Source organism: Cavia porcellus, unplaced genomic scaffold (assembly GCF_034190915.1).
Source record: "Cavia porcellus strain 051 isolate PalLab524CR breed Dunkin Hartley unplaced genomic scaffold, mCavPor4.1 scaffold_2, whole genome shotgun sequence".
Classification (NCBI taxonomy): Eukaryota; Metazoa; Chordata; class Mammalia; order Rodentia; family Caviidae; genus Cavia; species Cavia porcellus.
This window is the reverse complement of record NW_026947485.1, coordinates 38789608-38814327: the sequence shown is the minus strand read 5'-3', so window position 1 is coordinate 38814327 and position 24720 is coordinate 38789608. Positions and strand designations below refer to the sequence as shown.

At 43.3% G+C, this 24720-nt stretch overlaps 1 protein-coding gene across 10 annotated transcripts in view; it reads left to right on the top strand.

Moving 5' to 3' along the window:
* Nucleotides 1-24084, top strand: part of Nrf1 (nuclear respiratory factor 1) — a 145370-nt gene extending 121286 nt beyond the window's left edge. For 8 of the 10 annotated variants that reach the window (XM_063240758.1, XM_063240746.1, XM_063240756.1 and 5 more), the window contains one exon: nt 22146-24084. In XM_063240758.1, the coding sequence (XP_063096828.1) occupies nt 22146-22425 (280 nt within the window). In that variant the 3' untranslated portion in view covers nt 22426-24084. Of the gene's footprint in view, nt 1-6670; nt 7443-22145 lie in introns of those variants that run through there. The other 2 variants (XM_063240761.1, XM_063240760.1) reach the window with 2 other exon arrangements.
* Nucleotides 24085-24720: the final 636 nt, after the last annotated feature.

Genomic DNA, 24720 nt, shown 5'->3' with positions numbered 1-24720 from the left:
AGCTCAGCAGTGTAAGCTCCTGCCTGGCAAGCATGAAGTCGTGAGTTCAATCCCTAGTATCAAAAAAAAAAAAAAAAGCGGGAGAGAGAGAGAGAGACCAAAAAAAAAAAAAAAAATTTTTTTTTAAATGATACTAAGTCAGAGGCCATTTTGGTTGAGGGAAGACATTACATAGAGGATTTTCCTTTTTTTTTTTTTTAACTCACTTATATAGTCCAGGCTAGGCTCAAATTTTTGGTATTCCTCCTGCCTCAGTCTGTTATACACTGGGATTACAGGAATGTGCCACCACGCCCAGCTTTATAGGCCTTTCCTAAAGGGAAGGAGAAGAAAGCCTACTCACAGACCTGAAAAGATTGCTTTTTATGAAAAACGGGATACCGAGAAGCTAAGTGTATTGGTGCATGCCTGCAACCCCAGCACCCTGGGAGGCTAAGGCAGGAAGATCACAAGTTAAAGCTCCCTGGAAAGAGGCCCTTCTGTCTCAAAAATAAAAAATATTTTAAAAGGGAGAGGGTATAGCCCTCTGTGAAGACCTTGGGCTCAGTTTCAGTCCCTAATACCATCACTAAGCAAAACAAACAACATGAAGAGAACTGAGCCCTGGGGCTCAGAATAAAGAGATGGGAGGGAGCACAATGAACAGGCCCATGGCTGGCACTGCCCAAGACCCCGCCAGGAAGCACACTTTCTTCATAGACAGGCTTTTCCCCGTGTGAGCCAGTCAGCTCTTTTCTCAGAATGAACAGTTGACATTCTGGGAAGCATGTTAGTAGATGTCCCACCAGGAAAATCACTATTTCCATTTCGTACTTTTTTTGCTTGACTCTAAGCACTAGTATAACTATTTAGGATCTTCATTGTTTTCCTTCTCCGTGTTTCTTTTTTACTGTTACTGCCACCATTGCCATCTTTTTTTTTTTTTTCTTTCTGAGACACAGGGTCTCACTATGCAGTTCAGGCTGGCCTTGAGCTTACGTGGTACCCCTGGCTGGTCTCAAACTCACAACAGTCCTCCTGCCTCAGCCTCCCAAGAGTTGGGATTACAGACATGTGCCATTGCACCTGGCTTTGCCATTGCCATCTTCTTGCAAGTCCCACTTAAGCAGTGCTTGTGTCGTTCTGCCTTCCCCAGTGAGATGGGCAAAACAAATTTTACAAGCTTTTATGAAACAGAAATCAGGTCCTGCTCTCCAGTGTTCTTTTTCCTGACCAGCATGGACTTCCTTTTTCCCTCTTTTTCATACTTGCCAGCTGCCCAACCTGGGAACTAAAGGAGGTAGAAAACAGATGAAACTCCTGGCTTTATTATGTGTCACATTAAATTGGTATTGGTGTGGTGATTATTCTGCAAAATATAGAGAATGATAGCCTTCTTTTCCTCACTTTAGAAGTTTAAAAATCATGATAAACTTAACAGAAACAAATTAATATATGATATCAACAGTCTAAAACTGCACTGTCCAAGCCAGGTGCTGAGGTATTGAGGTGTACACCCATAGTTCCACTCAGGCAGCTGAGGCAAAAAGATTGCTTGAACTCAGACGGGGGCCAACCTGAATGGTGCAACCCTGTCTCTAAAAATTAATTAATTAATCAATTACCACATGGTAGCTGTTTGCCACATGTGGTTATTTGAATTTAAGTGAAAATGAATTAAAATTTATAAGATAGTCATTTTAAGTGGTAAGCATGTAGCATGAAATTCTGGATTTTTACTTAATTGTAATTATAATTTATTTAAATTTAAATGGGCACATGTAGCCAGTGGCTGCTAATGTTCCTAACATTAGCTTGAATAGTACTGGTCTAATAACTACAGCCAAAATACTGTGATCTTCTTCTGGCAAGTTGTGCCCCCATTCACAGGGGACAGCTGCAGGAACCCTTTGTGAGCTTGTCTCCTGATGAACTTCTTGGATCATAGGCAGATAGCATGGATTTGCTAAAAATAAATAAATACAAATGATCAAACAAACCATGTGATTACAGTAATCTGCAGCCAGTAAATAGCCAGGCAGAAGGCTGCAAGAAGGACTAGTCTATTTTTAGGTACTGCAGAATCCCAAGAAGAAGAACCTAAGACAGAAGGCACTGGTGACACCTAGACTCACTTCCTAGTCTATTTATTCATGACACAGGCCACTTGCTTACTTCTACTCAGACTCCCAGGGTGGGAGCTTCTCTTCATAGTTTAAGGTATCTGTGGCCAGATGTTTTAATGGATTTACTGTAGCCCCCAAGAGAATCAGACATCCCAAGCCTGGTGGATAAATTCAGACCACATGCTGAAGCACAGCTGCTGCTGGGAAGAGAGTTGCAGGCATGAGATGGCTGTACAGTTTGATGTCCAGTAAGTACTACCCACAACCCCTTTTCATTGTACCAAAGGAAGAAAGGACAGCCCTGTGATGATTTTTGGTTCTAGAAACTTGTCCTTCCCTATTTTCTTCATAATAACCCCCTAAAGTCCATTTCCTGAGAAGGAAGTGGCAGTTTTCCTGAGTTCCCAATCTCTCCAGAGAGAGAATAGAGGCACTAATTTTGGGGCAGCAGCAACTGTTGACTACCACCACTACTATTTCATTATTGCTGTTATTACCATTACAGTTTTTAAAAACTCACAGCATCTAGGCATGGTGATGTATACCTATAATCCCAGAACTCCAGGAGGCTGAGGCAGGATCACAAGCCTGCACAATTTAGCAAAATAATAAAAGGCCTGGGGATGTTACTTAGTACAAAGGCCCTGGATATAATATCACCAAAAATAAAACAAAACATTGAATGGAAAGAAATCAGTCTTTAAAGGGACTCATTTGGGGATGTATTCTTAGAAGATAGGCCAGTGAGCCTTCATTTGTGTGGAGAAGGTAGAGAATCTCTTCAGGAAGCTCCAGATTGAGAAGCATAGTGTATTCCTAAAGTGTGCTGAGATTTGATTTTCTAGAATTGCTGGCCTTCCTGTCACACCTGTCTCAAAAAAGAAAAACAAAAATAGAAGGAGCAGCACTGCTCATGAAGATCTCCTATCCTCAGGGGGTTTCAGCCATTTTTCTTCTTGCAGTCTACAATGTCCAAGAGATGCATCATCTGCCTTCTGTCTTTATGAACCGGTTCAAGCTGGGTGTGGAGGTGCATATTTGTAATCCCAGCATTCTGGAAGGCTTTGGTGCAGGGCAAGGGGGATTGCAAGTTTGAGCCCAGCCTGCCGATTTAAGGACTGGGGATGTGGCTCATTACAAAGTCCCTGTGTTTAATCCTTAGTAACACAAAAGAAATTTAATTTTAAAAACTGTTATGGCTCAGACACTCATCATTTGTACACCAAAAGATACTACTACAAGATCTATACTTGAAGATTCAAAGACTAGAACAGAAGCAGGTACAGAGAGTCTGCACAATGAAACTTTAGGCCCCTTGCTCTTAGTCTCTTTTCTGAACTCACATCTGAGTCATGACCAGGCCTTCACATGTAGTTTTTAGTTATGGTATTAAAGACTGAATGCCTTTAGTCAGCCCCTTGGAGTTCCAGAGGAAATTAGCATACTCTCTTAACCCAGCAGGGCATGTAGCAAGTATTCCCAACTTGAGGTAACATTTTGTGAACAAAACACTAACATGAACTAGGGACATTCTGAGCAGAGGACTTGGGTCAGGGATGGTGCAGAGGTTTTCAGGAGGTCCTTGCCATCTAGTAGATAGCACCAGTGACCAAGATCTGTACTATAGCAAGGCCAAATTGTGTGCTTCTGTATGTTATTCATGTTATCCTGAGGTCCCTGGATCTTTCTGAATCTCTGTGTACAAAAGCAGATTGCAGTTGTTTAGATGACTTCAGTTTCTTGTAACTAAGAATCTTGCCTGTCTTTAAAGGCAAATTTTGCAAAAGGATTTTTTTGTTTTGTTTTTTTGCATACCGTACCACATTCAGAGCCCCAACTGAACAAGCTTAATGGGCATCATTTCTGTTCAACACATGGATGAAAAAGTTGGTTTTAATTAAACATGTAAAAGGAGCATTAGTCAGTGTTCACAGAGGAACCAGGTTATAACTGGACAGATTCTCACAGAATAAAGTTTTTAAGGTTCTTGAGTGAAGGAACTTTCTCCTCTTTTTAAGTATGCTTCCATTAGGACTTTGAAGGAATTTCAGCGCACTGTTATTAACTCTAATAGCTTGCGCATCGCAGCCAGGATGGTTTGGGGCCCTCTGGCTCTCAGGTTACCTGTGTAAATACAGGATTCACTTCCCACAGCAGCCCAGCTCTGCCATTTGCTTAATAAAGAGCAAATGTGCAGAATCCAGCAGCAATACCCTGGCAGATTCGAACAGAATAAACACGCTTCCTTTTTGTGTGATGCTCTCTCTCCGTCCTCCTGCCAGGAGCAGGATATCAAATGAAGGGGAGGCTATGGTTGGAGTCAGTAAAGTGAATGTCTAAGTGGCACCTGCTTCATTCAACAGATCTGCTTTCCCCGGGCCTCCCACTGCACATCTGCTCCTGACAAAGCCTCTTTTCTCCTCCGGTTGGTCAGACTGAGAGCAAATGCTCGGCAAGGAAACCCATTGGTTTTGCTTTGTCAGCACAGTTGCCTGTGACATTGTAATTACCCCAAATCTTCATTATTACAGAGGCCCCAATTTAGAAATTTTCAGGACATAAATGGAGTTTTCAAAATGAAATTGATAAAAACATCTTTGCTGTTGTAAAGCTGGCAACTGGACCTGAGAATCATTGAAGGGTCTAAATATGGAAACTGAGACACCACTCTGAGCTGTACACAAAGGCCTTGCTATCAGATTGGCTCACTCATGAAGCATCCAGAAATTCTTCTGCCTTTGCTGAGCTCAGTTCTCCTCATTGCTCATAGCACTGATGTCCATCTACACTGTATTGTTCTTAGTGCTGATAGAGTTTCCCACATAGGGGCCTCGGGGGCTGAAGAATGTTGGAATGAGTTGTTGGAGTAGGGCAGTAAAGGAAAGAACTTGTGATATAATATAAATAAAGTAAATAGCCAGCGAACTTATTTTAGATGAATACAAAGCATCCAGTTTCAGATTGTATTTCCTCTTTAACAAAGGCAACTCTTGCAGTGGTGTTTTGTGTGTGTGTACGTCTGCGTGTGTGGTGTGAGATATGCACATTTTTGGTAGAGTTGACACCCTAGAAGCTCTGGAAGAGTTTTAGAATTGCTCTCTAGCTATTTAAACTTAATTATAATCAAATAAAATTTAAAACATAATTCCTCTGTCACACTGACCCTATTTCAAGCACTCTGGAACTACCATTTTGGACAACACCAAAATAGAACATGTCCGTCATTACAGGGAGTTGTAGAGCACAGTGCTGCTTTAAAAATTGGTCTGAACTTAAAATGTGGTGACTGCTTCTGGAAGCCTTGGAGTTTCTGCCTTAGTCTTGGTGGAAGGGGGAAAAATGTTCCTGGATATTTCTAGAACGACTCCTCCCAATCATGTTACCTAGAGTTTGCTTTTTTGTTTTTTGGTACCAGGGATCAAACTCATGACTTTGCACTTAGCAGACAAGCGCTTGAGCAACTGAGCTAAATCCCCGGCTGTGTTCTTTATCTTATCATATTTTAAAATTTTTTCCAACAAGAATGTTCTTTCCCTAATCCTACTTCTTGTTTAAAAAAAAAAAAAATTATAGTGACTAAGAAAATAATTTACTTCAGGAATATCCACTTTCAACTGATCTTCTCCCTGACCTTCTTTTCCCTTGGCTCTCATGACCTTGCTATTGGCCTAGAGAGTTATTTTCTCATTACTCTGACTAACAGAAGGGCATGCAACCACTCATTTGTTGGTTGTGTAGACAAGGTGGAGTGTAGACAGTGCTCCTGGGGTAGCTGGGCTGCTGGCACCTTCCCTTCTCAGTAGCCCTTGGGACCTATGTGTCTTCAGTCTGGCTTTCTCCACTAGTTAGCCTTCAGCAGCTGCCACACAGTTGCTGTGGCTCCTGGAGAAGCCCACGTGCACTAACGGTACCGCCTCAAATTTAGACAGCATCTTTCTTCTCAGTAACTTAAATCATGTAACCATTAGGTACTTACGTTCACAGCAGCCTAAAACACAGGCGCATCCTATGAGTTTTATAAATGTAAACATAACCAATTCTGAATTGTCACATGCAGATTGTCTGTTACTCTGATTACTTGTGACACATTTTAAATCCCTTGACAATTTCCTTAAGCAAGTGAGGGTAATCCTGGACCATCTCCTCTACTGCCCAACCCGGGTGTTGTCTATTAAAAGATTATAAATTAATTTTCATATTAGCTTAAAGAAGACATAATTAGGAAGGTAAGTAGGCTATAAAAAAAGCCACACATCCTAAATGCCAGTTTTTAAAAATTAAATAAATAAATGCCAGTTCAGAGCAGGGAGGTAGAATGTGGTGACGTACCCTCCGTCCAGCTCACCTGAGAGCTAGACTCCAGGCTATCCTTCTATAAACCTGTGCACCATTATTAGCACTCAGTGAGTGGGCATGTTTACTGCAGGGTGTTAAATGCTCCATTGGCAGGCATCAAACATGCAGTGTGCCCTGTGTGCTGGGATGTGTGGGGAGCTGCCAAGCTGCAGCAGCTTCTGTTAGTGCGTCTTGCCCAGTGCTTTTTAACAGTTCTGTGTTCTTGTCAGGCCTCTTTATGGCAGACTGTGGAGGTTGCAAGTGGATCCTGGCAAGAAGGCTGCAGGTGGGTTCATCTGTGGGGAAAGCAGGAAGCAGCTGAGGGTGGAGTAACTCCAAGGTGGCTGCCAATCCAGGCTCTGCTTCCTGCAAGGACAATGCGATTCCCCTCCAGTGCTGTCTCCATCATCTGGTCAGCTTTAGGAACCATGGATAATTGGATATTTCTAGTGTTACGTTCCTTTTTCACTAATTAGCTGGGATTCTTTTATAAAAAACCTGTCCCAGTAACAATTTGACTATGCCAAGTACAGTTCAGATAGGAAAGGGAGAATAAACGATCAAGATGAAGTTTACTCTCTCGGCGGATACCAAGAACCCAAGATGATACCAGTGATACAAGTGAAGAAGAAGTTCGTGGATGTCAGGGAAGTTCAAGCTGGACATTGATCTGGGATTCTAGCTCTCTGGGCAGCATTGGAGTGTTTCAAGGATGACTACCAGTGTTACAGCAGCACATTGCCATGAAGAAAGGGAGCGATACTGGGCTTAGCATGGTCCTGGCAGTTTACGTGCTTTTTGGCTACTGCCTCCTACAAGGAACTCAAACCTTAGTGGTGACCAAAGAGGGATCAGTGCACAGGGCTCGCTCTGGACTCCTGACCAGGACAGCCCATTCCCTCCCCAGCTCTGCTCAGTGGAGAACTCCATCATTGCTGAATCCTTTCTTTTTCTGAGAAAACACCCAATAAAAGTGATTACTTAAAAAAAGATGAAACCTCACTGGGATAGATTTTTTTTCTGTGTTTCTGTCCAACCCCATATCTGTCCACTTATTTCCCACTTTACAATGCATCCTCTTCAGGTGTCCCACTGTCAGTAGCAGAGGTAATTCTGCTCTTGATGCTCTTCAGAAGTTTCAGTCCGAGAGTTTTGGTTTATGTCATCCTACAGATTATGCTCAGTGAGGGATTGAAAATCAAGAGGGCCTCTTTGGAAGCTTCCTTGCCTTCTTTATCTGTGCTCAGAAGAGGCAGAGCTAGCTGACTCTGTATCTACTTAAAATGTTCCAAAGCAATGTAATACAAGAAAATAGATCTCTGTCCCTGATTCTGGGTAACTCCTTGTGGCCTTCTACTGTTCATTTCTATACCTGACAATTCTAAATTCTTAGCTTACAGACTTTTTTTTTTTTTTTTTTTTTTGGTATCAGGGATCAAACTCATGACCTCGCGCTTGTCAGGCAGGCGCTTATGCCACTGAGCTAAACACCTAGCGCCCCCCGCCCCTTGTTTTGAGGTTCTCATCATCTGTGCTCTATTTTCTCTCACCCAGGTACTAAACAGGCCTAACTAGGCTTCGCTTCTGAGATCAGACAAGATTGGGAACATTCAGGGTGGTAGACCATAGACCGCTTCTCTGCTTTCTATTGAAAAGTCTTTGTGTACTGGATGTGATGCTGTACACCTCTAGTCCCAGCACTTGGGGCAGAGAGACTGCCATGAGTTCAAGGACAGCCTGAATTATAGAGTGAGACTGTGTCTCAAAAAACAAAAAAGTATTTGCCATATGAATCATCCCTGTACAGTCCCTGGTACATGAGTTGTTGCTGCCATCCTTCTTCCCAGTGATGTTTTCTGGGAATTTACTGGGCATCCATCCCTTTCTCTTCTTGTGCAGTTGGATTAGATGCCCTGCACATATGCATATTCCCAGGTCTTAGTGGAAAGCTTTTCTCTGCTTCCATTTTCAGCAAGAAGCCTTCTTGTTTAGCGTAGCAGGCCTAAGTATTAGCTCAACCACACATGGAAGCTCAATTTCCAGAATATGATGCCACTGTGGTTCTGAATACTAAAGCACAAAAACCCTGATTTCACAGTGTTCCTAGCCATCTGCAGTAATTTCAAGGGGTCATAAAATCATATCTCCAAAATATGTTTTGAGATTCATTTACTAAAAGTAAAAATTCAGTTTTGACATTGGCTTCTGGGACAGGGTTGTGGGGAGTTTCCTGCTATTCTGTAAAAACAAGCAAAGGAGAGCATGCCACTCTCCCAACCAGATAGAGGCATTGCTGTGAATATTATTATAGGAAATAGTTTTTCTGAGTGTGTTAAGAAATTGTCTAGCAAAAAGGGAGAGAACCATTGGTGCAAAGAAGCAACCAGTACACCAGGGCACCTGGGAGACTGCTTTGGGCTTCATGAGAATATTTGTTGTTTGCCAGATATAAAATATATTTTAAGCCATAAATTCCCCAAACACACCAAACCTTTTTTGTATCAGGAATTGAACTCAGGACCTTGTGCTTGCCAAGCAATTGCTATCCTACTGAGCTATATCCCCAGACCTGGACTTTGTTTCTGTTTTGTATTGTTTTGTTTTGTTCGGAGACTAAGTTTCTTAAAATTTTTACTTGAAAAAATGTTACAAAATATTCTTCAAATCAAAAAGACTGTTTCACGACCTACATGTAGCCATGTGCATTTCTGACTTAAAGATTATAGAATTGCATCCAAAGGGGAGAGATTTTTTTTAATAGCCACCTAACTGCAAAACCTATAAGGGAAGTAGATTTAAGTACCTCTAAAATGTAGAGGCAAGTATTATAATTGTTGAATTCATTTAAATTTTTCTTTTTTTTTTCTTTTTGGCCTTTTTCTTTTTTATCGGTACCGGGGATCGAACTCACGACTGCCTGCTTGCAAGGCAGGCGCTTATGCCGCTGAGCTAAATGTCCAGCCCCTAAATTTTTCTTTAGAATGGGCTATATGGTACACACAACATCACAACTGGTACAAAACTGCTTCTATTTTGTTTGAAACACAAAAACAAATGTATATGAACAGTCTTTGAAACTAATTTGAAATAGTACCACTGCATCATATGGCCAATTTAAACAGTATTTAGAGAATTAACAAACAAAAAGTTGATGCCAAACTAATTTGGGATACTTTATTTCAAACTACAAGTAACATATTTTGCTCTGTATATTCTAAAGATGCACAACTAGGTTTTAGGATGTAAACTCCCATTTCCTAGCTCTTCTGTTGCAACCTGCCAGAAAAGCCTTAGACCTTGAAAACATGGAAAAGGAAGATTGAATATCCTAGTAGCAGCTAGTACAGTGGGGACAGAAGCCCAGGGAGGGAAGTGCTTTTTCTTCTCAGCCCTTTGTCTTCTTATTATAATGCTTACCTGGACTTACTTTTGGTTTGATACTAACAATCCTTTTCTTGCCCTTAGCCTGTTCCTGTTCCATCTGGTCCTTGTTGGTACCCTCAGTCTATTTCTTGCTTGCCTAGTGGACTAGCTTCTCTACCTGATTTCTTTATCTTAAACTTCTGTGCTATGCCTGTTTTTCTTCATACAATGACTACTTTCCTTAGGCCATTGATGTAAACATTTGTGAGGCCTGCAAATGAAAAGATTTTTAAGACTTTTTGCCTGCCTGTCATACCTAGAAACCATTTGTGCCTCACTAAAACTTCAGCAGTTAGATAAAACAATTGGTAATTTCATTCCTTAGTTGTTTATTCTTATCCCTTCTGGTCACAGTCCTCTGGTTCCCCATTTAAGCCAGTGTTTTGCTGATATGTATAGTTAGCATTTGTGTCAAACTACAAAAGGCGTTACACCACCATGGGGGTGCAGGGAATCATTTCTTTCCCACAACAGTTGTGTTTATTTTTTAACTCTCTGTTTTCTCTTAACCATTAATATTTTTCTCCCAACTGACAATACTTCCATAGCCAACTTGGAAAGCCTTTTGGGCTGAAAGATTCAGTTACAGCAAACAACAATTCCCAAAGGTTTCCCAGTTTAGGAGGACAAATGAAAGGCCCATTCTTTCAAAGGTCCTCTGTCCTGCCCTGTCTTGTCGCGGGTTGGGGGAGGGCAGGCTGCTGGGTAACCTACCAGCACTGCAGCCTGTGCTCTACATGGGCTCAGGCTTTTTCCTGTTAGTTTCTGGAGGACTTTGGAGGTTACAGAATGTGGCTCAGTGGTAGAGCACTTGCCAAGCACACATGCAGCCCTGGACTCAGTCCCTAGCACGCCTCCAAGAAGGGCTCAGTGGAGGAGTTTAGAAATTTGTTACACTGACAACATAAATCATACTGTCCCTGAGATAGACAGACAGACAGACAGATATATAGATATAGATATATAGATTTTTTAAAAGTATGCTGTGTAACTCAGGCTGGCCTCTTAAGTTTTGGTGATTCTCCAGCTTCAGCATCCCAAGTGCTGCAATTACAGATGTGTGTCACCACTCCTAGCCTTTTTTTTTTTTTTTTTTTTTTTTTAGGTACTTTAACTTGGCATTTTGCGTGCTAGAACAGACACTGTGCCACTAAACTGTACTCCCAGATTCCCTGACCATATTTTTAACATTCTTAGTATTGATTAGCAGTTTAGCCTGGGTTATCAACTACTTTGTCTCCCTGTGGTACAGTTCTAATGCTAGTTGTCACCACTGTTGTGTCGTGAGGGAAACTGCCCAGTGGTATAACTGCCTGGTTCTTAGTTTTATTTCTAATCTTTACATTTTCAAAAGTTTTTGGCAAATGATGTGCTTCCTATAGGACCAAAATGCTACTCCAAAATATGCATCTGCTTCTCTTCCATCTCCTGAGAATTTTAGTAGAACACGTGCAACCCCAACTAGATTTCCTCAAGCCTGTCGTTCAAAGTCATCTTTGAAAAGCAACTGACACTTACTGTGCACCTGCTGTGTACCAGGTACTGTACTAGGATGTACCTGTCGCAGCCCATGGAGTCCTAATGGCAGAACCAGGATTCACATGTAGGTCTTTCTGACTTGGAAATCTTTACTGCACGAGAAATGCCTATTTTACCCTTCCATGTGCAGTCCCTAAACTGCCATTAGTATTAATCATCCACCTTAAAATTGTTGTGAGTAAACCTGACCTCACTCTAGAATGGAGCTTTTCTGTGGAGGATAAGGCTAGAGAAAATATAGTCCACTCGAAACTCATGAAGAATATGGCCAATTATGTTATTTCAGTTATTGAGTACCTACTGTGCTCAGGTTGCTCAGTATTCCTCTAGGACATAGTCTTACAATTTAAGTGAGCAGATTTAGAGACAATAGCAGTAACTACTTAGAAGCAGGTCATGACAGCTCTCATGCCAAGTGAATAGGGAACACAGTGAAATCAGAAATGAGAGAACATGGTAGCCCTTCTTGTATCTGCAATAACCACCTGGAAAAATGTGGGAACTGGTGGAAGAGTAGGACTTAGATGATCAGGGAATAATTCTAGGCAGTGACATCTGCCTGAGCAAGTACACGTGGTATTCAGGGAACTTTATTAGGACAAATATGCTTGTAGTGACAAGATAGTGTGGGTCCCTTGTAGGAAAGGCTTATATAAACTTGCTAAGTAAACTGTGTTATAAGATTCAGCTAAGTACAGTGGTACATGCTTGAAATTCTAGCTACTTGAGAGGCTGAGGCAGGAAGACTGCAAGTTTGAGGACAGTATGGGCTATATAGTAAGACTTTCTCTCAAAATAAAATGAAAAGCGCTGGATCATACTTCAGTATTCCCTGGGTTCAACTCCAGTATCAAACAAAAAACAAAAACTGGTATGTAGGGCCGGGGATTTAGTCAGTGGTATAAAAGCCTGCCTGGCAAGCATGAGGTCCTGAGTTTGATCCACAGTACCAAAAAAAAAAAAAAAAAAAAAAAAAGATGAAAAAAAACCCTGATATGTAGACTGCTTAATCAAATCTCAGAATACTGAGATGTTAGTTTTGGGAAAAATATATTCCTTCAAATAAGTGAATTACATATATACACACATTCCATTACAAGGCTGGCAGTAATGAAACTCATTACCCTAGGAGAGGTCAGGAATAGAGGAGATCAGCAGATCAGCTCATGAATGATAAATCTACTGTGTGCAAGACCATGACCCTGCCCTTTAAAATTACTCTCCTTGGCGCCTCTGGTCTACCACAGAGCTCCCCTGGTGCCCCCATCAGAGACAGACCACTGCCAAACCTCATAGTCCTGTGTTTGGTAGAACACAAGGCCCAGCATATAATCAAATGGCCATATGAGTAAAGAGTTGCCTGTGTGAGAAGACATGGCCAGGCTTACGAGTCTGGGTCAGATTAGTAGTATAATCCATCCCCATGTAGTATGATTTGAAAGAGTCAAAGATGAACCCTATCCAAAGTATATTGCTGATCACTTACAATGTTTTAAATTTTGAATCCTACTACTAGAGATAGATTACTCTGAGTCTTGAAAGAACTTAGGGGAAGGGAAAACAGTTCCTCAGTACTGTAGCTGTTAAATTTAAAATACAAATACTTTCAGACCAAGAAATTTGCCCTTAGGTGTTTATCATGCAGACAGGCATTTATCATTCCTATGTATGAGAAATCATATATACTTTTGGCTTAATAGCAAAAAAATGGGAACCTATCAAAGGACTGATTACTCAGATGTAAATGTCTCCTACAGTAGAATTCCATGCAGCCACTAAAAAATAATACACTGGGCATGGTGGTACATACCTGTAACCCCAGCTACTTTGGAGGCTGAGGCAGGAGGATCACAAGTTTGAGGCTATCCACGACAATTTAAGGAGATCCTGTCTTGACAGATAAAAGAGTTTGGGACATAGCTCAGTGTCAAGGCCCTGGGTTCAGTTTCTAGTATTGCAAAATAATCATAGTCATTAATAAAGTTGCTCTGTATTTAGAGCAAAAGCTCTCTGAGAGCACACAGTGCAGGGCTGGTGGTGCAGGTCAGTGGTCTAGTGCTTCGTGGCATGTGTGAGGCCCAGCCTCCCTCCCCAGCACCCAGAAGCAGTGCGGAAGAATGCGTGCACTGCACACCTCATGGAGGGAGGACACACAGGCCTGATACCCAGCAGGCACGCACCTGCAGATACCCGGGTGATCTTGAGGCCAGAGACGCTCTCGAAGCTGTTGCAGTAGTTTCCTCTGGGAAGAAAAACTAAGCAACTTATGGGAGAGATTTACTTTGTACTGTTCTCTCTGGTTGCTTTTTTGTCTTCTGTGATTGAGTTATGTTTAAATTAACTGCCTGTTAAAATATATCTTTCCAGCTAGATGAAGTGGCATATGCCAGTAGCTGTGGCAGCTCAGTAGCCTCAAGCAGGAGGATCACTTGAGCCCAAGTTCAGAGTCAGCCTAGACAACATCACAACCTTGTCTGTGGGTGGGTGTGCACACATGGACGCACATGAGTATTCTAAAGGAGTTGAATTTGAAATAGATGGATCAGCACTGTGTGAGGAATCGTTGCCCTCCCCCAGAAAGAGGTTCCTTACATATTTGTGTGACAATTCAACATTGTGTCCAGAACTAACCTAACCAGGAACCTGAATTTTCAGGGTGTGTCCCACACCCCTGTTATTTCATATGAAAGTTTTGGAAGATTGCTCTGCACGGGCTGAAGTAGGGCAATTACCAAGGAAGCAAAAATGCAGTCCAGGTGAGACGTGATGGCGTTTGTCCAGGGAGGCAGCAGCCCAGTGTCAGCCCAGAGCTTGCATCTGAGGGGAGAGGTGACAAGATACGCTCATGTGCTGGGTGTGAAGCCCAGGATCACTTCAGAGGTTTTGGCCTGAGCGACGGAAAGGATGTAATTGCTGACCGCAGAGGTAAGGAGGAAGGGGAGACTGGGAGGAGTATGTTTCACCATTTGGGCTCATGAATGATACCTGACAGGTTTTTTTAAAACATCAAGGGACAGAGCCAGTATTTCCTCCAAAGGATTGGAATGGCTGCTCTTTGACAAGAAAATTATTCTGGGACCTGTAGTTTCTGAGTCACCTGTCACCTTTTTCCATTTTGGCCAGTTCTGCATTGGTCACCATGCCACTGAGGCAGGACAGCAGGGAGTGAGCCCCAGAAGGATCATTCTCTTCTGGGTCCCACTGATCCAAACTTATATTAAATATTGGCTGCCCTGAGGCATAGAAAGGTTCCCAAATCCAAAGCCTAGGTACCTGGCTTCACCATAAACTTGTTCACTCAACCTCTTAAGTCTGTTTTGTTTTTTTACCTTTTTAAGACAGGGTCTCCCTATATTGTCCAGATTGGCCTCAGATTCCTGGATTTTGGCAGTCTTTTTGCCTCAGCTTCAGAAGTAACCGAGAGTACACATGTGCACTACTGAACCTGTTTACCTTTTGTAAAAAAAAAATCTTGCACATTTATTTTTTGGTTTTTTGTTTGTTTGTTTTTTGCTTTTTGTACTGAGAATTGAACTCAGGACCTTGTGCTTGCCAGGCAGGCACCGCACTGTTGAGCTGTATCATCAGGCAAGCTTTTTAGTTAAAGAAAATCACATGAACTGGGTGTGGTGGTACACACCTGTAAATCCAGCATACAAGAGGCTGAGGTAAGAAGATTTCTGGGAGTTCAAGGCCAGTTTGTGCTGCAAAGTGAGTTCAAGGCCGGCCTGAACAGCATAGAGACCCTGTCTCAAAAAAAAAAAAAAAGGAAGGAAGGAACAGATTGGGTTTACTAAAATGTTCAGTGTGCCTGCGTGAAGAGCCCAGGGTTCTGCCGAAGGTGCTTGCCTCATTTGTGAAAGGGAAAGGCAGCACCCTACTTCTTCCTCCAGTGTCCTAGAAGAAATCAGGAGATATGTAGCCACGTACAAGGACCTTGAGGAGGGTCAAAGGAGTCCTATTATTAGGATTGTATAAGATGTTCCTGAAGAGAGAAAACAACTCCAAGCCCTTAAAGTGGAACGTGAAGCACTCCTGTTGCTTAATCAATCAAAATGACCCAGAATACAAGCTTGGATTAACATGGGCCTCTAGATTAGGGCTAATCAGGGCCAAGATGAGCAGATGCGAGGGCAGTCCCAGCCTGATTACTGTACCTCAGCATTTAATCATCTCTCTTGCAAGGGCAGCCGCCCGACTTAGTGCACACTGGGTTTCAAAGCCTCCAGTCCCACCCCCTTTCCCTTGCTGTGGACATAAAGGCTGCTGGGTCAGAGATGGAGGCGATTTAATCTAATCCATGTCAGAATGCCGGGGGAGGGGAGATTCTTCAAATCCCCACAATGGGATGGAACTGTGTTTATTTAAGGTAGAGGTGACTGAGACTGCTATAGTGGAACTGAGGTTTCAAGGCATTTGAGGTTACACAGTGACACCTGTATATGGAAGCTCCCCCTTTGAAAACTTTTTAACATGTGATTGCTGTCACCAGTTTTGATCCTGAGACAGCTTTGTGGGGAGTCATTTCATCAACCCAGTTGTAAAGGCCAAATTTGCTCTTTCCCTGGCTATTATAGAATACAGAAGGTGAAATCTGTTTTATTTATTTATTCTGGGGGGGGGTCTTTTTCCTTTTTTTCAGTACCAGGGATCGAACTCACGACTGCCTGCTTACAAGGCAGGTGCTTATGCCACTGAGCTAAATCCCCAGCCCCGTGAAATCTGTTTTAAAAAAATAATAAAAAACGTTTTACCAGAATGAGTCCTAAATGTAGTACTCTTTTTTTTTTTTTTTTTTTTTGTCTTTTTCGTTTTTATCTGTACCAGGGATCGAACTCACGACTGCTTGCTTGCAAGGCAGGCGCTTATGCCACTGAGCTAAATCCCCAGCCCCTAAATGTAGTATTCTTATCTTTACATTTTATATTCATTTCTGAGCTGAGAATTCCCACGGGAACATAGCTCATTGCCCTGAGTCTTTCCTACCATACTTAGCAGGTCCCCAGAAGGGACTGTGTTAAATCACAGAAGTAGGTCTTACTCAGTGAGTGTAGCAGACATTGAGTCCCTGCTGATCTCAGTCTTTTTAGAGACAGGACACGCATGGATGACAGTGAATATACCCATCATCTCCAAAAGGCCAGCACAAAGGTACCACAGAAGAAGTCCCACACTGTAGGATTGCAGAGCCTGGAACCGACTGGGAGGTGCACACCAGGGGACAGCCATCGCAGCAGAAGTCAGTGTGCGCAGGCACACTGCCTATATTTAGAGAAGCTTGCTTGGAATTAGAGCCAAGAGCCATTGGAAACCCACTGAAGAACTATGCAAGAGAAGAACAGAAGCACTAGGTCAGCTTCCTAAGATCATTTTGCTCGTAGTGCTTCCAGCTTGTACTTTCTCCATTTGAGTGTTCTGCTAAAAAAACAGCTCTAAAAGCTGAATAACAACAGTTTGTTCCTGTGGAAATGGACCCACATCACAGGAAACCCAAGCATCATAAGCCGAGATGAAAGAGATCTAACTCCAACAACAAAGTTTTTCCTGCTCACCTGAGTCACCATATTTGTTCCCCAAGTTTGGAGCTTTTAGAACTGACTCAAGCCAGGCAGCAAGAGCAGTGAAATTAGACTGATCTTTGCTTCTGGTTTTGGCTGCTGTTTGTCAGCACTGAAAGATGACACTGTTGTTCCGCCTTTGCCACTGGCCATTGTGAGTTCCTTCACTGTGTTCTGACGAGAGAGAAGCGTTGGAAAGCAGCAATGGTCCTGATATGCTGGACAAGCCAGAGGCTGGGCCTGGGGGCCTCATATATTCAGGCCTGCCTGTCTGGAGACTGGGACCAGGGCCTGGCTGTACATAGGTCAGGCCAACCATCCATTCCCTTGATCTGTTCCCCTCAGGGTGATCTTGAGGCACACTCCGTACTTCACTCTGTTGGGAATGTGAAACCACCCTTGGCCTGCAGAGCTCTTAGCCAAGTGGGAAGGCCTAGGCTGCCCTATACTGCCAAGCAGGCTGTGCTATGCTGTCTCTGACCCACTATGGAGGAGCTGTGAGCGTTGGCTGGGGCTGACATGGGGCAGGAATCCAAGAAGAGGAATTAAATTTCAAAGGGGAAGGAGTGGGAGTGAGAATCCTTGCAGTGAGTACCTTGAACAAAGACCCAAAGGCCTGTGACTGAGGATGGTGGAAGGGAGGGGTCGCTGAGCCTGGAGTCTGAGAGAGTAAGGAAATGATTGTAAGGAGAGATCAGGCTGGGTGCAGTGGCACCTATTTATCTCAGCGTTCTGGAAACTGGGGCAGAAAGAACTCAAGCTGGACCCTAACCTGATAATTTAGCAAGACCCTGTCTCAAAATAAAAGATAAAAAATTTGGGAAAGAGCTCAGTGCAGAAACAAAACAATGAATTGGCCAAGCTCTGGGCCGCAGCGTATAGTTCTAGAGTTTGAGAGGTGGAAGGATCACTGGGTTTCAGGTTTGCAAGAGGCCCCTGCTCAACAGGCTGTCTCAAAAGGTAAACCAAGGCAAATCTTGAGAGACCTTAAAGGCCATGCTAAAGCCTTTGCACTTTATTATAGGTATTAGGAAACAATATCATGGAATTTCAGAGTTTGATATTTCAGAAATAACATGTTAGTGGAAGATAAACTGGAGGAGACCTGAAAGAGGCATTGATAAGAAACACTTAGAAATTAATTGGCAAATGTTAGATGAAAGAAATTAAACCCTGCACCTTCTGAAGCCAGTTTCTGGCCCTTCTGACTCCTTACCCTAGCCCCAGCATCTCACCTGAAGCCACCAGCTTTTCTTGAGTTCCTGTTAACACACCAGTAAGAGCAGGGCTTTAAAAATGACAGTGGGCTGTGGGGGAGGGGTTTAGCTCAGCAGGCATAAGTGCCTGCTTGGCAAACTCAAGGTCTGAGTTCAATCCCTGGGACCAAAAAAAAAGACAATGGGGTCAGGTGGTGCACACTTATAGTCCCAGCACCCTGGGAGTTGAGACAGGAAAACACAAATTCAGGCTCAACCTGGCAATTCAGCAATTTAGTGAGAAACTTTTAAAATAGAAATTTTTTTTTTAAAGGGCTGGAAATGTTCTCAGTGTAAAGGCTCAGGGTTCAATCTCTAATACTGCAAATTACCATCAAAACACCAAGTCCTGTTTCATGTTGCGTTAGTTGCTTCTCCCCAACACTGGCAAAATTTAACCCCCCAAAAATCCACACACAATTTAACATTGCAAAATGTTTCACTTTACGTGGTTCTAGTTTCATCTCTTTTTAACATTTTCATCAAAGTAGCATAGGATTTAAATGTCAGTAGGAATTCTAAGTGGCTTCTGCAAATGGATCCTCTATGCTCTGGCCTTCAGCATTGATTGCCCCTCCCTTTGGGCGTGAGTTCCGCTGTGTAGCGATCCTTTGGCGCTTTTATTATTTCTTGTGGGGAGGATATCAAGAATCAAACTCAGGACCTTCGGCTTGTGAGAGTAGGAGCTGTGCTGCTGAGCTACATCACCATGCTGCCTCTGGCTTTCTTACAGGAGCCACTGTAGAAAATTCCCAGGAACGCCCAGTACTTGCGTACGCAATAGGAGCACGGGGCGGAAATTGCGTGCGCTTTCTAAGCACTGTTAAGTGGAAAACACAGTGGTTTAAAACTAAAATGCACACTCTCCTAAAAAAGGACGAAAAGTCTTTAAAAAAAAAAAGTCTATAGATCAGATGTCACATTTTTATGCGGTTTTTTTCCTGGTATATATCATTACTGACCTAAATAAAGTTGGAGCTTTTTTTAGTTGAGACATTATTACAGTTTGGATAAGTTGATATCTATGTTTATATTATTCTGTTCACATAAAAGTCGTTGACTGCCGGGCGTGGTGGCTTACACCTGTAATCCCAGCACTTGGGAAACTGAGGCTGGAAGATTGTTGTGAGTTCTAGACCAGCGTAGGCTACAAAATAAGCTAAGGCCAGCCTGAACTGCATAGAGATCCTGTGTCAAAAAACAAAAAAAAAAAAAAGTCGACTGCCAAGAGAGGTATATTATAGTTAATGCAACTGTGTTTTCTCTGTAACTTATTTTTTCCTTCCTTCTGTAACTTTTCTCTCCAAATTAATACTTGCATTGGGGCGGAGTGGGGAAGGGCCTTTGCTTTCTAACCACTTATCTCCAGCTGTGACCTTGGGGCTGCGCTCCGGAAACCCCAGTGCTCTCTCACGGGGTATCCTGTACCCCGGCCCCATCTGGCGTTCTTGGACATTCTTTGCCGCAGACTACCTCCACAGTGACTGCCCCCGGGTGTGCACTGTTGCACTTTGGAGCATGTGCTTCATCGCTGTCTGGGTCCTGTAAGGAGCAACCCGTTCCAGCCCTCACAGCACTCTGGGTGCCTTTGACCTGCAGCAGGCTGTACTGATGCGAGCATGCTTCATGGTGGGCCGTGTTGAATTCTAGCCCTTGAAAGTATTGCTCCGGTATCTTTCAGCTTCTAGGTTTGCTGTTAAGAAGTCCCACCTTGGGGCTGGGGATTTAGCTCAGCGGCATAAGCACCTGCCTTGCAAGCAGGCGGTCGTGAGTTCGATCCTTGGTACCGATAAAAATGAAAAAGACAAAAAAATTAAAAAAAAAAAAAGTCCCACCTTATTCCCATTTCTTTTTTTTTTTTTTTTTTCTTTTTATTAGTACTGGGGATCGAACTGACGACCACTTGATTGCAAGGCAGGCACTTATGCCGCTGAGCTAAATCCCCTTATTCCCATTTCTTTGTCTGACCTTCTGTTCTTTCTATAATCACTTAGGATCTTTGCATGTATCCGCAGTGTTGCAGACACATTTCCAAAGATGTGTCGTAGCGTGTGGATCTTTTTTTTCATCTGTCATACCACTGGGTATCATATGGGCCTTTTCAATCTGAAATTCATGTCTTTTCTTCCCCCCCACCCATTTTCCTTTTTATCGGTACCGGGAATCGAACTCACGACTGCCTGCTTGCAAGGCAGGTGCTTTATGCCGCTGAGCTAAATCCCCAGCCCCAATTAATGTCTTTTCAATCCTAGAAATTTGCTTAAATCTGAGCTGAATGTAGTGGAGCAGACCTGTGATCCCAGCATTTGGGAGACTGAGGCATGAGGGTCACCATGAGTACAAGGCGAGCTGGAGCTGCATAGCATGACCCTGTCTTGGAAAAACAAAACAAAAATCTTATATTCCTCTTTTATAGTGTGTGTGTGCGCGCACACTGGAAAATAAATCCAGGGCCTTGCACATACAGGTCTCTCATCTATAAGAATATTGTTTACTTTCTTCTACACTCCTCTGTCTCAGCTACCTCTGTATACCTCTTCTCTCTGCGTACCTCTATGTCCCTTAAGAGTGACATACTAAAACATTGATTGTCATAGTACACAGGAGCAGAATCTGGTGACCTACATGCCTTAGGGTTAGTATTAGGTCAGCAGCCCTCCCCTACCCACGAAATGTCACTGTAGATCTTTTATTGGGACATGTCAGGTTCTCGAGACAAAGGCTGAGTCTATGTGGTGTTGCAAAGGCCATGGCACCTACAGGTGTATCCATTAAGTTCAGATTTTCAGCCTCCTTCCCTCTCTGCAAAAGCGAGCACTCCACGTCTGGAGTGCCTTTGAGAATAGCCTTGCACCTGTACCTCCTGAGCAAGAACTGCTTTTTCACATTTGTGTTCCACCTTCCAAAACTATCTCAGCATCCTTTTACAGCCTTTTCCTTATCCTTATTCACCGTAATGCTAGTTTCCGAAGGAAGAAAAGGTGAACCAGTAGGTTTATTTGGTCTTAGTTAGCTAGAAATGGACAACCACCCTTCTCTGAAGGGTGCTTCAGTTTATGGTAAACTGCCCTTCCTACTCTAAGAAATAGGGATATTGCAAGACAGTTGAGTCTCTCTCTTTCTCCCCCACCCTGAGTTGACCTCAAATTTTTAAAAATATTTATTTATTTATTTATTTATTTTGGTGCTGGGGATCGAACTCAGGACCTCAAATTTGCCAAACAGGCACTTATGTCACTGAGCTAAACCCCCAGACCCCAAAATTGTTTTTTAAATTTTATTATAAAATCTAAAAATCAGCATCAAGTGAATTAGTCCTCCACATACCCTTTTTTAAAAAACTTGACTCTGGGGGGCTGGGGATTTAGCTCAGTGGCATAAGCACCTGCCTTGCAAGCAGGTAGTCGTGAGTTCGATCCCCGGTACCGATAAAAAGGAAAAAGACAAAAACAAAACAAAACAAAAAAAACTTGACTCTGAAGATATATAGTTGAGCAGAGACCAGAAAAGAATAGGAGAGGGAGTTTTTTAAGCTTAGAGAAACCTACCACAACAGAAAAGGGGTTAAGGTAGGTGGTGCAGCCCAAAGCGGAGTATGGTGGCTGTTTCCAGAGGAGGAAGGAGGTTGGGGGCTAAGATTCATAGCAGATAAGCCCATGTTTCATGAAGATGGAGACAGGGTCTCTTGGAAAGTTGTAGAGGCCCTGCCCTGAAGTATTTCCAGTTTCTCCAGATTTTCATTCTTGATATTCTGTTTTAAAAAGTAAAGTGGGGTGAAGCAAAAGACAGTAGTCTGCAAAGTAGGTTATGTGGTTTTCTGAGGCCAGCAGACAGAACCATCCTGAAAGATCAGGGGCTGGGTGCCCCTACCTGCCCGCACCAGAACATGAGCACAGCCCTCACCTACTGTCTTGCCTTTGTCTCTCCAGGCCTGGTCCAGATCCCAGTGAGCATGTACCAGACTGTGGTAACCAGCCTCGCCCAGGGCAACGGCCCAGTACAGGTGGCCATGGCCCCTGTGACCACCAGGATATCAGACAGCGCAGTCACCATGGACGGCCAGGCTGTGGAGGTGGTAACATTGGAACAGTGACACACAGCCATACTATGGCATCATTTTCTAGTCTACTTCAAAATTTTTTACACGTTTTGCAGAGGTGCAATCAAATGGAATTAAGTCTCTTGACTTTGGAAGAAAAGTTTTGTTAACCTTTTTTTGAAAAGGAAGAAAGGCAGTGGATTTTGGAATTGCATTTTTATAAAGCACCACTCTTGATTTTCTGGGATTGGTGGAGTAAGAAGCTGCATTGTCAACTTCACTGTCCCAAAAAAGCCAAATTGTGGCAGGACTTCTTTCTGCAGAAACATGTGTGTATACTTAATGTGCGTGTATGTGTGAGTGTGAGTATATGTATATGTGTACATATGGACATACACATTTACATATATATATAAAGTATATATATACATACATATATATATATGTATGAAACCCGCATGGAATTCTGTATGAAATCAAGGTGAGCTGTGGATAGGATAATCCACCCAGTTTAGTGGGTGATAGGGTACGTGGCCAGACACAGTCACCTGGTTTTTGTTCATACCAGGGTCATGCGTTGAGCTACTGACAAACTCAGGCAGAGGTGACCATGCTCTTCACCAAAGCTGCCTCCCAGCAGCTGCCTAGAACTCTCCCTGCTGAACTCAGCTGAGGAAGGAGGTTCCAGGACACCGAGGGGCCCAGGGCCAGTGGCCTGCCAGCTGGGACACTCTCAGCCAGCCCAGGGACTGCGCTTACCTCGGGCGGAGGGAAAGAGCCAAGAAGATGAATTTCGGCCTCCCACCTCTTCCCCTTCCCAGGAAGCCGCCTGGAGCTCATGACTGTTGAAGAGTTGCTTTGGTTTTAAGGTCAGTCCTGACTTGGTCATGTGTATGAATTGAAGGGAACAGAAGTATTAAGGGTCTGAGGAGTGCGTGCTAAGTGTGCTTCTGGGTGTGTGTGTGTGCGCGCGTCATGGGGGAAAGAGTGGGAAAGGATGTGAGGAGCTGAAGGGAAAGGAAGGAGGGAGAGAAGTTCGTAGACCAGGTTCACCAGTGCGAGCCATCTTCTCTCGCCGGCTGGAGTAGCTCCGCAGAGAAGACCCTGACCAGAAAGGACACCTGGCTCTGGGAAGATGGCCCTCACAGCAGGACAGTCAAGAGAGGAAGCGCCAGAGTCCTTGGCTCCCCTCCTGGGACAGGCGGTGCGAGGCCCTCTTTCCTGCCTCTGAGCCGGGCCCTGAGTGGCCTTCTTGCTCACAGGTGTCGTCGCTGTCAGGTTCTGTGCTTTCCCAGCAGCGGCCCTGAGTCTCAAGTGGACAAATCCACCTGACTTTTTGACAGGCCAAATCTCTGCTCCTTGAGTACAGGGACAACACTTCCTCCCTCTTCCCAGGTTCCCCTACTTGTGTGATAGTGTATTTAATGTTTTTTTTAAATGCGAATTAAAAGATTCCTCGTGTCTTGCTCAGCCTTTGAGAAAAGTTTCAGATTCTTGTATTTGCTTGTTTTATATAAAACTATCTAATGTTTCTTTATATGTTCTTTTCTGTACGTAATGGGGGGAGGGGAGGGAAATTTACATATGAACAGTCCTAGTTCTACAACTTGTTATTTTTTTAATTATTATTTTTTATTGTCATTGTGAAGCTGTCCAGGGCTTTAAAGTCCGGGTTCCTTTGTGGTAAAATAACCTCCTACTAGTTTGAGAACTTGCCAAGAAGAAGCAAAAAAAGCAAAACTCCAGTAGCAAAGCATGGATTCTGTGTTGTTTTCCATTCTGTCTATACTGCCTCATTCAATAAATAGTTTAAAATGTGGCAACAGGAAGTGGAAACCATTCGTCTCTGGAGCAGTCCTTGGCCTCTTGAGCAAAAGGGCTCTGTTTCTGGGGTGGCTCATGCTTTTCAAAGGATACCTATACTCAAGTCAGTGGTCTTGGTCCCCTATGGCACTGCAGAGCTCTGAAAGGAGGTCACTGAGGTTCAGGTCAGGGCCTCCTGCTGACCCCAGTTCCAGACCAGTTCTGTTTCATGTGTGGCTTTGTTTTCTGTATCATGAAGTAAGTCTAATTTGAAAAATCCTGAGACTGATTTGAAGCCTCTCCTCTGATGTCTCTTCTTAGGGATTAATGTTACACCTGTAGTAAAAATCAAGGTAGGAGCCAAATGTGGTGGCGTACGCCTGTGATCCTAGCGTTTAGGAGGCTAAGACAGAAGGATTGCCTTGAGTTTGAAGTCAGCCTAGACTGCACAGTGAGACCCTGATTCCAAAAAAAGAAAAAGGCTGCAGTGGTGCCCCTCCATTCTGGGAGGTTGTCCTGCTGTAGGTGCCCTTTAAAACCCTCTAGTGGAGGGGGCTGGGGATTTAGCTCAGCGGCATAAGAACCTGCCTTGCAAGCAGGTGGTCGTGAGTTCAATCCCCGGTATGGATAAAAAGAAAAAAAAAAAGTATTTTAAAAAAAAA